This window comes from Oncorhynchus nerka, linkage group LG21, assembly GCF_034236695.1.
Source record: "Oncorhynchus nerka isolate Pitt River linkage group LG21, Oner_Uvic_2.0, whole genome shotgun sequence".
NCBI lineage: Eukaryota > Metazoa > Chordata > Actinopteri > Salmoniformes > Salmonidae > Oncorhynchus > Oncorhynchus nerka.
This window is the reverse complement of record NC_088416.1, coordinates 24,036,705-24,049,634: the sequence shown is the minus strand read 5'-3', so window position 1 is coordinate 24,049,634 and position 12,930 is coordinate 24,036,705. Positions and strand designations below refer to the sequence as shown.

General features: G+C 43.3%; 1 protein-coding gene across 2 annotated transcripts in view; it reads left to right on the top strand.

Annotated features, from left to right (window-relative positions):
• The window catches only part of cavin1a (caveolae associated protein 1a), a 30,285-nt gene extending 19,280 nt beyond the window's left edge, over window positions 1–11,005 (top strand). For both annotated transcript variants that reach the window (XM_029625364.2, XM_029625363.2), the window contains exon 3: window positions 7,569–11,005. In XM_029625364.2, coding sequence (XP_029481224.1) covers window positions 7,569–8,420 — 852 coding nt within the window. In that variant the 3' untranslated portion in view covers window positions 8,421–11,005. The remainder of the gene's footprint in view (window positions 1–7,568) is intronic.
• Window positions 11,006–12,930: the final 1,925 nt, after the last annotated feature.

The window sequence follows — 12,930 nt, the reverse complement described above, 5'->3', positions numbered from 1 at the left end:
GCTTAGCTTCACACCCCACCAGGGGCGATGTTCCACAATGGTTGTTGCCGTGGTGACATGATCCTATGTTTATCTGTTGCCCTGTTGAGGACTGGGCAACAGAGGCTAGGAGGGGAGGGGGCAGAATGTTACAGTGGCTAGTAGCCAGGGAATGGTGGATGGAATCCGGAGAGAGGGAAAGGCGAGCCCGAAATAAACACACACACTGCGGGCCGAATAGGACACAGCACCAGATAAGGAAGCGGATGGTCATTTTATGATAGGTTCCACTAGTACCATTGTGAACGTCAGACCAGCACAATGATTAATAAGGGGAAGGGTGTGGTATTGGTTAATGCCGATGCAAAAATACAGTATATGAAACGTATGAACATACTATATGCCTGGCAGTGATGAGGTATTATGTTCAGTATGTCTGAATAAACCAAAGTACGGAATTCAAAATCACAAATGATTTTTCCCAGGACATAATGTTTCAGGCTTGGATGTCACAGCACCCTGTTTAACAGTGCACGCTGCTCCAGTCAACTACTTTTTAAATGTATTTCATCATTGCAAAAAAAAAAAACACTCACATCTCCCCCAGTACAAGAGCAATGAAAGCCATCATAAAAAGCCTTGGCTTTGCATGAGCTGTGAACCCGAGCCGCTTGTTTGAACTATGATGAAACAAATAGAAAGTGTCAAGGGATTGTTGCCTTGACGATAACAAGGGAAGAAAGGAAAGTGGTACTAATTGAGGAGGAGGAGGAGGAGGAGGGCTAGATGCTATGGGAGTACACCTACACAAGAAGGAACAAATGATAAAGAACGATTTAATATGAGGTAACAGCAGGGTGGAGAGGAGAATGAGTACACATTCAATGAGATGTTAAGAAACATTACAAACCTGCTTTAATGTGTCACAATGATGCAAAACTCCACCTTTAACCTTATTACTGTGACGGGTTGCCATGGCATTGTTTTTACATCGGCAGTTCCTGACTTAGTTCAAATAAAGCGATACAGATCTGTTCCATCGCAGTGCCTCAAATTATGCCCAACTCTGTCAACAGGTCAAACCCAGCTAACGGATGGATTATCTCCTCCAGCCATCGCCTCAGGAATCAATAAGCAGTGTGATTCTGCAACACATTGCAAAGTAGACAGGGAAAGGGGAAAGACAGTGGAGATGAGTGTTTTATTTTTAGGCAGAGGAAGAGAAATGGACAAACCAAACATGGGCCCTCCCAAGTGGCGCAGTGGTATAAGGCACTGCATCGTAGTGCCACTAGAGATTCTGGGTTCTAGTCCAGGCTCTGTCGCAGCCGGCCACAACCAGGAGACCCATGAGGCGGTGCACAATTGGCCCAGCGTCGTCTGGGTTAGGGGAGGGTTTGGCCGGAAGGGATGTCCTTGTCCTATTGCGCACTAGCGACTCCTGTGGCGGGCCGGGCGCAGTGCACGCTGACACGGTCGCCAGGTGTACGGTGTTTCCTCCAACACATTGGTGCGGCTGGCTTCCGGGTTAAGTGGGCATTGTGTCAACAAGCAGTGCGGCTTGGCTGGGTCGTGTTTCGGAAGACGCACGGCTCTCGACCTCCGCCTCTCCCGAGTCGATTGTTGCAGCGATGAGACAAGACTGTAACTACCAATAGTTAATATTTTTCTAAATAAAAAACAAAGCAAAGACCTCACAGCTGGCCACAACCAGGAGACCCATGGTGCACAATTAGCCCAGCGTCATCTGGATTAGGGGAGGGTTTGGGTTAGGAGAGGGTTTGGCCGGAAACCACACGAGCTCACCAACCCTCAGTGTCATAACACAGACTCAGTTGTGATTGTTTCGCTCCCTGATTACAAGCCGACCTATTCCCATTCCCCCACAATGCTCTCAATGTGAGATCACACACACCCACACACACGGCAGGGGAGAGGTAAAAGTGACTCAGCGCAGACACTCAGGACTGGGCCAGTTTCTCAACATTAAATCTGGACAGTGTGTACAGAGACATAGAGATTGTTGAGAGAGACAGGGTGAAAGAGTTTAGAGAGAAAGAGACAGAGAGATTGTTGAGAGAGATAAGGTGAAAGAGTTTAGAGAGAGAGAGAGAGAGAAAGACAGAGAGAGAGAGCGAGAGAGAAGCAAGAGACATTTGACGAGATAAGTGATACTATATAATTTTTCAGAATGCGTGAAAGTCAAATTTAAATACAATTTTATAAGTCACATGGTAACATGAGGAACAGTAACACGAGGAATAAAATAAAATACAGAAGAATGGAGCTATATAGAGGGAGAACCAGTACCAGATCAACAAGGTAATTGAGGTAAATACAGTTGAAGTCGTAAGTTTACATACACCTTAGCCAAATGTATTTAAACTCAGTTTTTCACAATTCCTGAGACTTAATCCTGGTAAAAAATTCACTGTCTTAGGTCAGTTAGGATCACCACTTTATTTTAAGAATGTGAAATGTCAGAATAATACTAGAGAGAATGATTTATTTAATATTTTATTTCTTTCATCACATTTCCAGTGGGTCAGAAGTTTACATACACTCAAATAGTATTTGGTAGCATTGCCTTTAAATTGTTTAACTTGGGTCAAACATTTCAGGTAGCCTTCCACAATAATTTTGGCCCATTCCTCCTGACAGAGCTGGTGTAACTGAGTCAGGTTTGTAAGGCCTCCTTGCTCGCACACACTTTTTCAGTTCTGCCCACACATTTTCTATAGGTCAGGGCTTTGTGATGGCCACTCCAATACCTTGACTTTATGTCCTTAAGCCATTTTGCCACAACTTTGAAAAGCATGCTTGGGGTCATTGTCCATTTGGAAGACCCATTTGTGACAAGATTTAACTTCCTGACTGATGTCTTGAAATGTTACTTCAATATATCCACAAAATTTTCCTCCCTTATGATGCCATCTATTTTGTGAAGTGCACCGATCCCTCCTGCAGCAAAGCACCCCCACAACATGATGCTGCCACCCCAGTGTTTCACGGTTGGGATGGTGTTCTTTGGCTTACAAGCCTCCCCCTTTTTCCTCCATACATAATGATGGTCATTATCCCCAAACACTTCTTTTTTTTGTATCAGACCAGAGGACATTTCTCCAAAAAGTACGATATTTGTCTCCATGTGCAGTTGCAAACCGTAGTCTGGCTTTTTTATGGCGGTTTTGGAGCAGTGGCTTCTTCCTTGCTGAGCAGCCTTTCAGGTTATGTTGATATAGGACTCGTTTTACTGTGGATATAGTTACTTTTGTACCTATTTCCTCCAGCATCTTCACAAGGTCCTTTGCTGTTGATCTGGGATTGATTTGCACTTTTCGCACCAAAGTACGCTCATCTCTAGGAGACAGAAAGCGTCTCCTTCCTGAGCGGTATGATGGCTGCGTCGTCCCATGGTGTTTATACTTGCGTACTATTGGTTGTACAGATGAACGTGGTACCTTAAGACGTTTGGAAATCGCTCCCAAGGATGAACCAGACTTGTGGAGGTCTACTTGTTTTCTGAGGTCTTGGCTGATTTCTTTTGAATCTCCCATGATTTCAAGCAAAGAGGCACTGAGTTTGAAGGTAGGCCTGTTTAAAGGCACAGTCAACTTAGTGTATGTAAACTTCTGACCCACTGGAATTGTGATACAGTGAATTATAAGTGAAATAATCTGTCTTTAAACAATTGTTGGAAAAATTACTTGCGCCATGCACAAAGTAGATGTCCTTAACCGACTGGCCAAAACTATAGTTTGTTAACAAGAAATCTGTAGAGTGGTTGAAAAACAAGTTTTAATGACTCCAACCTAAGTGTATGTAAACTTCTGACTTCAACTGTATGTGCATGAAGGCAGGGTAAAGTGACTAAGCATCGGGATAGATAATAATAAGACTAAATTAAAGAACAGAGTAGCAGCAGCATACTGTATGTTGAGTGTTAAAGGTGTGTGTGTGTGTGTGTGTGTGTGTGTGTGTGTGTGTGTGTGTGTGTGTGTGTGTGTGTGTGTGTGTGTGTGTGTGTGTCTGTAGTGTAGTGTAGTGTAGTGTGTGTGTGAGTGTATATATAGTCTTATGAGTGTGCATAGAGTCAGTGCAAAATGTTATGTGTGATGTGCGCAGTGCTATGATGGGACAGGGCAGGACAGTAACAACAAAGACATAGCTATCTCTATGGGATGCAAGGGCATGCTAGATTTAGCATAGGTCATTAGGAGGTCGGTTTGAGGACAATACAGTGACACCAAAACGGCCCGCTACCAAAACCTGTCGGCTCTCCTTCACTGCAGCCAACGTGAGTAAAACATTTCAACGTGTTAACCCTCGCAAGGCTGCCGGCCCAGACAGCATCCCTAGCTGTGTCCTCAGAGCATGCGCAGACCAGCTGGCTGGTGTGTTTATGGACATATTCAATCAATCCCTATCCCAGTCTGCTGTTCCCACATGCTTCAAGAGGGCCACCATTGTTCCTGTTCCCAAGAAAGCTAAGGTAACTGAGCTAAATGACTATCGCCCCGTAGCACTCCCTTCCATCATCATGAAGTGCTTTGAGAGACTAGTCAAGGATCATATCACCTCCACCCTACCTGACACCCTAGACCCACTCCAATTTGCTTACTGCCCAAATAGGTCCACAGACGATGCAATCACAATAACAGTGCACACTGCCCTAACCCATCTGGACAAGAGGAATACCTATGTAAGAATGCTGTTCATCGACTTCAGCTCAGCATTCAACACCATAGTACCCTCCAAACTCATCATCAAGCTCGAGACCCTGGATCTCGACCACGCCCTGTGCAACGGGGTCCTGTACTTTCTGATGGGACGCCCCCAGGTGGTGAGGGTAGGAAACAACATCTCCACCCCGTTGATCCTCAACACTGGGGCACCACAAGAGTGCGTTCTCAGCCCTCTCCTGTACTCCCTGTTCACCCAGGACTGCGTGGCCATTCACACCTCCAAATCAATCATCATGTTTGCAGACGACACTACAGTGGTAGGCTTGATTCCCAACAACGACGAGATGGCCTACAGGGAGGAGGTGAGGGCCCTCAGAGTGTGGTGTCAGGAAAATAACCTCACACTCAACGTCAACAGAACAAAGGAGATGATCGTGGACTTGAGGGAGCACTCCCATATCCACATCGACGGGACAGTAGTGGAGAAGGTGGAAAGTTTTAAGTTCCTCAGCGTACACATCACGGACAAACTGAAATGTTCCACCCACACAGACAGCGTGGAGAAGAAGGCTCAACAGTGCCTCTTCAACCTCAAGAGGCTGAAGAAATTTGGCTTGTCACCAAAAACACTCACAAACATTTACAGATGCACAATCGAGAGCATCCCGTCGGGCTGTATCACCGCCTGGTACGGCAATTGCTCCGCCCACAACCGTAAGGCTTTCCAGAGGGTAGTGAGGTCTGCACAACGCATCACCGGGGGCAAACTACCTGCCCTCCAGGACACCTACACCACCCGATGTCACAGGAAGGCCAAAAAGATCATCAAGGACAACAACCACCCGAGACACTGCCTGTTCACCCCGCTATCATCCAGAAGGATGATGCCAACATACTGACTCAAATCTCTAGCCACTTTAATAATAAAAAATTGGATGTATCACTAGTCAATTTAAACAATGCCACTTTATATAATGTTTACATAGCCTACATTACTCATCTCATATGCATATACTGTACTCTATACCATCCACTGCATCTTGCCTATGCCGTTCGGCCATCGCTCATCCATATATTTAAATGTACATATTCTTATTCATTCCTTTACACTTGTGTGTAAAAGGTAGTTGTGAAATTGTTAGATTACTTGTTAGATATTACTGCACGGTCGGAACTCGAAGCACAAGCATTTCGCTACACTCGCATGAACATCTGCTAACCATGTGTATGTGACCAATACGATTTGATTTGAGGGATAACATCCTCGGCATATTCCTGGTCTCCCTCAGTAGACATTCAGTCATACAACATTTCTCTAACGTTGTGAAAACGTCATCACTGGGACGCTGAGTGACTGGCAGCTGTCAGAGAAGCATAGGTGTCAAGGGATGTTTTGGACAGGTGGGCCGTGTGTGAGTATTTGTGAATGTCAGTGTGAAGTACTGGTTTTACGAACAGACAATGTCTTATCTGATGGGGCGTCCCTTTACCGGCTGCTAGAGCTTTTCTTGTCCCCTAGATGGAGTGCAAGACTGCATGATCCAGTCCATTGGAAATCCTGAGAACATTTGCAGTTATTTTGGTTATACTAGATGAATGACTACGATACTTGAAATAAAGCCTGAAACCTCTGTTTGTATGCGAACCAGCAGACTGTGACGGATGTAACATTTAAGAGTGAGACACTTTAGTCAGATTGAAAGTCACACTTTGTAAGCGGCGGGTGGTGGGAAAATATGCTTCATGGTAGAGTCAAATGCCTAGTTATGTGTCTCCCTACCGGTTGTGTGACCACATCAAAGGGCTAGGTTATGCAATACGCTTACTGAGATGAGCTGTGAAGAGACAGGACAACCAGTGACATTGACACGTGAAAGGTTGTCGGTCTCCATCCTTACACTCACTAAGACTGAACAGCCTATTAGAGAGAAAGAGAGACAGAGAGCGAGAGAGAGACTATGTATGCATTAGGTAGACCAGGAGAACATTTACCACAGTTATCACAATGATTCAGCGAGGTGGGAGTGTGCAGTAAAGTAGTTTACCAATAGCAGGAAATGCTTTTGGGTCTAGTTGGCTCAGTATGCTAGTTTCATTATTAGACACCATACAAACTTGCATGACATGTCTTTCACAAGCTGTTGGGGATTATACTTATTCTGTGTGCTGAACATTCACCAAGTAGTTTGGCTGAAAATACCCTGACACTGGTTTCTAGTAGAGTACATATGGAAAGTCTGTACTATTGGCTGGACAATATTTCATTGTCTGTGTTGATTTTGGAGTCTTGGTCAGTTTGTATTGTATGACCACTAGATGGGGTTGGCCAACAGTAGCAGGCGTGTTTCATATATTTTTTATGCGGCTGATAAATGTAAAGTTACGTGTCTGAGGCAAGCCATGAAGATTAATAATTTATCATACACATAAATGTCAAATTTCATTTCCATCTCAGAGCCCACATACATTTGAATTGATATTCATTTATTTTTTCCGCCTCAGGCTTTTACGCGACACTTCAATATAACCTCCATAATCATGCAGTCAATTTGAAAATGTGTGTATATATATATATATTGGACAAATCACACACTGTGAACACATTGTTCCCTATGAATGAACAAAATAGAATAGGAACATCTTATCTCACTCAGAGTACTGATATGTAATGAGGTAGATTTAATACTGTCTTTGCAAACTCATGCTTGAAAGCGAATAAATTTTAAATGATAAAACAGAATTAAATGTAATACTGTCCTAGTCTATCAGCTGGCTGCAAAACTGGATCTGCTGCTGTTTTTATTACTCTAACTGGAGCCTTAAACAGAAACGTTCATACTTATCTTGTATGTTGACTCTTCCTGTTGTCTAACCTCATCCACTCTCTCCTTTGTGTCTTCACAGGATGAGAATAAGGCCGCTAAAGCCTCTCTAAAGTCGTCCAAGGTGGCAGAGAATGTAGCTGAGGGCTGCTCTGTGGAAGGGGGGCTGGAGCAGATCCCTGAGGAGGGGGGCGAGGCGGCGCTCACTGGCCTCAACTCAGACGAGGAGGTGGAGATCGAGGAGATCATCGAAGAGTCCCGGGCGGAGAAGATAAAACGCTCCAGCAAGGCGCGCGTGGACAACATCAAGAAGGCCTTCTCCAAAGAGCAGAGGGAGAAGAGAGCACAGAAGACCAAGGACAACCTGGAAAAGACCAAGCAGAAGACCAGGGATAACCTGGAGAAGACCCGGCAGAAGACTCACGACAAGCTGGAGAAGACCAAGCATAGCCTGGAGAAGAAGATGGGCAAGCTGGGCAACAAGATGACCCCCAACATGGAGCGGAAGGAGAAGCTAAAGGGCTCCAAGGAGATGTTGAAGAAGTCTCTGACCCCCGACCACACCGTCTACGCCCGCTCCAAGACGACCGTGTACCGCGTGCCGCCCTTCACCTTCCACGTGAAGAAGTTCCGGGATGGAGAGGTGGAAGTGGTGCACACAGAGGGCACAGAGATGGAGGAGGTGGCCGAGAATGAGGCCCTGCAGGCGGGAGAGGGAGACGTGGAGGTGGAGGAGCTGGTGAGAGTAGTAGACACCCCAGAGATGAGTGCTGTCCTGGAGTTGGATGAAGAGGAGGAGGAGCTGGTGAGAGTAGACACCCCAGAGATGGCAGCTTTCCTGGAGGTGGCTGAGGACCAGGTGGCAGAGCATCTGATCAGGCTGGGGAGTAAGGTCCCTGTGGTGAAAACAAGCATGAAGACAACCAGCAAATAACTCTGTCTACAGGGCCCAGCAGGATTGGAAGAATGATACAATAGAGGGATGAGGAGATAGGGGAGAAGAGAGAGGGGGAGAGTAAAGAAGAGGAGAGTAACATCCTACATTTGGATGACAGTGACACTGCATGCATGATAAGGACTGTCGGGACAGTGTTCACAATCTACTCATCTTATAATAAAAATTATAATAACACAATATGCCATTTAGCAGACGCTTTTATCCAACGCAACTTACAGTCATACGTGCCTACATACATCTTGTTTGAGAAGAAAAAAATTACTTTCAATGTAGTATGTGCTGTTCTAGACAACAACAACAACAAAACATTTAACCCCGCAGTTTTGTTTCTTCCTTACATATTTTCTTGTCTTTTAGTTTGTGAATGACTCTGATTGGTCTAGTCTGGGATATTGCTTGTTGATATCATTTTTTGTTGTTGTTTTTGAAATAGAATGACCACAATGCTAAGGGAATAAATAGCAGTTGCTATTGTGATTTGATGTACAATAATTGCTAACGTAGGATAAACAGTACATAACAATGTATATGGAAATATCCCCCACTGTCCACAGACGTCAATTCAACATATATTCCATGTTGGTTCAACGTAATTTCATTGAAATGATGTGGAAACAAAGTTGATTCAGCCAGTGTGTGCCCAGTTGTGGTGGTATCTTGAGATTTTCTGATTTGATGGTTGGTGGTCATGTGATGTGCAGGTCAGAGAAATTACGTTTTGACAAATGAAGAGTAAGAGCACACACTGGAAACACCTAAAGACGATTTCAACGTGCATGGGGAGAGACACAGGGGACCGTCTTTCCCTTGACTGAAGAGTTTACAGATCGGTTAAACAAATGCTCACAGCCATTTTGAGCAGCCAACTTTCTACTGTAAGTGTGGGCATACAAGCTCTGTCAACATGTCAAGGTTCTGAAAGGATGAGATAGATAAGATAATGATAAAGATTAAGATAGTTCTCACTTTTCTTAGAGGAGCACTATGAAGCTTTAATTTCTGATCAACAGTGCAGCCCTATTGGTTGATTGTTTTCATTTTGGAGGACCGAGAGGGAGGGTCACGGCAAATGCAATATTAAAAAAGAAGAGGAAGAGACCCACTGATTGGCATAAATGGAACTATTTTTGTGCGTGTGTAATGTTTCAGCCGCAATCTTGAGCCAAACAGGGAAAAACTAGTGTATCTTTAAATGATGTCATGGGGTTGATGGATGCCAGACGTGTAAAGTAATTATTTCTAAAGTTTTTCACATAAAAAACAGGATCGCAACAGATCCTATTTGTTTTGTTTTGAAATGAGGAATGAGAAGGATGAAGGATTAGTGACGACTCGAAAGAGATGTGAATTTAGTTGCATAGTTTTACCTTCCTTTAAAAAAAAAAATGTTTCATTAAGTTTCTAAGTTGTACTATATTGTGATATCTGGAAAATAGTTCTCCTTCTCTCAGTTTTTAGTTACCAGTGTAACCACCAAACTACCTGGTTGTCACTAGGGCTTGTCACTGATGACAGGATAATGACATTTTGAGCCATCGTTTAATCAAAGTTTCCTAGTGCCATCGTTCTGTAGAAGTTCACTTTTTTCACTGTTCTTTTCTCTCACTGTGCTTACATGATAATGTTCATAAAAAAAAATGTAATTGTACTGACACACATTGTACAAATGTATGCATGTATGCTCACAGTGCTACAAGAATCATACATGTACATATATGCTATAATAAGCACAGACATACCTGTGTTAACCTGCCACGTTACTGTTACTCCATAGACTTCTCTCCTGAAAGAGGAGTCTGTCTGAGATTGACAGAGCCTTGCTTATTGAATCTATCCCCATGGCCACAGCTAACGACAGGATATATCCAGCAATTCACCTGGACTGCACTGGGTGCTCTAATTGTGGGGAGAAAAAGGAGAGAATCTTGTAGGAACCCCTCCAGCATATGTCAATGTGCCAGGTGACAGTTAAATGAAAGTCTATAAGTGACATATAGAAATGTAAGTGCTATCCAATTTTGTTTGTGCCGGCAGCAAATTACAAGGGATTGTGAATAATGACATGGCAGTTACAAAGGTGAAAGAAAAAAAAGTAATGTCCGTTCCTGGACCTCAGTCTCTGTCTATTTGAATTACTTGTCAGCTTGTTTGTGCCTGTGTGGTCTGGCAAGGGTCTGATATAGGGAGACGATGGTGATTAGAAGAGATGATTTGAGTTTGACGTGAAGTGAGACCAGTAAATGCAATACAAGCTAAAAGCTGTTGTTCCGTGTTCTTTCTCTACCTACAAGACATGCCTCTGGAGAACAAAGTAGTGAGGCTAAGTACAGAAGGACTGAAAGGACACAGGGCCTGGCTCGAAGACAGCGCTATAGAAGGCTTTTCTACGTGTCTCCATAGCTCTCTGTGTCTGACCGACCTTGATGAAGGGGCCGGGGTAGAGAGGGGAGGTCTCTGTGGAACACCATTAGGATAATCAATGAGGCAGGAATCTGATTAAGGAGAGTGCTTTCTCTGAGGAGAGTGAGATGGAACACAGAGAGAGGACGTGTGTGTGTGGGGGGGGGTGAGAGAGAGATAGAGAGAGACAGAGGGTGAGAGAGGGGGGGGGGGACAGGGTGATCATGTGGAGGGAGTGGTCAGTGCAGAGAGAAGGAGAGATGATGCAGTCAAAAAGAAACCAAAGATATTCCTCAAAAAATATGTAGGTCTTTGTGCAGTTCACATTTTGTGTTTACTTAATTTTTTTACAAGGCTGAAATGGATTCTCATTACATAAATGCCAAGGCGAATACTGAACACACAGATACATTACAAATTGACCAAGTTTTTGTCAAACATGAGCTAAGTTTACCACCATCTCTAAACACCCCTCATCTCCCCCAAGGAGATTCATAGCATTTCCTACCTTCTTCAGGAGAGAGTGGAGATACAAACAGTGACCGCTCATCTTTCAACTGTTTCATTTATTTGCCATGTAGTGTAGTCTCACAGCATTGTCAGTCAATATGCAGTTTTTTTGTAAAATGATCAGACAAACTACCGCAGGTTACCAGGGTTGGAGCCAATTCCATTTAAATTCCAGTAAATTCAGAAAGTAAACCAAATTCCAATTCCAAATGTTCCTGACTGAAAAGCATTTAAGATCATTGGAATTTCAGTGTACTTCCTGAATTGTCTGGAATTGAAATGCAACTGACCTCAAGCCTGCGGGATACTGTAAGTATCCTGAGCACTGCCATTTTCAACTGAACTGAGATGATAATATCTCCGACTGATCTAATAACGAAGCTTGCTTTTTCTGTTGAATTCAATGACTATTTTTGTCTAACCACTTATATATCAATAAACGCTATATGATTTACACCAGCCTTTACCACTGTGATGATTTGAACGTGTCAAAGTTCAACCCAATGCTATGTGATTGTGATAATACAGCCAGTACAGCTGTATTATAGACCATTACATTACTCAGATTAGTCATCCGGGATAAACATAGGCCATTCATTTTCTTTGAATGAATGTGCATCGCAAAGAAGAAACCAACATGTTCACTTTTCCTCGAAAACCTTTCAAACCTACCACATGATAAATAATGATATTGCTCCGTAAAGCCAAATGTTACTCCGTGATAAGCACCGGCTAATGATGCAAAACACTGTAAAGTAAAGAGAAGAGTGCTTGAGCTTTTGGTCATTAGGGATCGAGATTTGAGTCATGCTGCTTCAATGTGTGAGTGAGTTTGTAATGAAAGTAAACATTGTCAACCGTGTTTCTTTGCCTCCGTAGATTACAACAAACAACGGAAAATCTGGGAGTGGTAGAGGATCCAGAGTTCTAGCTACAGTGAAAGCAACTCCATTGAGCGTGCGTTTTAGTGTAGGTTTAGTCCTAATCTCGGGAAACCGGTCATATTAATTTTGGTTTCCACAGCATGTGACCTGACTTGCTATGATTCTCATAACCTCAGTAATGTTTCTACTCTTGTTATTCCCCTGCTGAAAAGGGACACTTAAATTATGCTATTGGTCTCACAATGCACTATAATGACCTAGGCCGATAAGGTTAGCTACCTGAGAGAAGACCACGCTCAAATTGATGGGCAATGCCGCACAAGAAAAATGTGAAAGCTCAGGAGCATAGAACCCTGTAATTCTTAGGTCCCATGAAACCAAGTAAACATGTTGATCAAATATTTAATTATTGCTGAACTGTTTGTGCTATAGCCTACATAGATGACAATGATGAAGACTAAACCATATCCCCCAATTTTTCTCAACGAATAATGCATATGTCATATTTCAAATACTATAATAAAACTGTTTTCACGCCTTGGTTTGTGTATTTTTCGATTGCGAATATATATTGATTTGGGTAAAACATAAATATCAACGCTGTTCACATTTCTTCTTATTACACTTGTGATGACGTAGAGACTGCCAGTAATTCAGATGACTTCCAGATCAGCTGTTCTGTTGGTTATTTC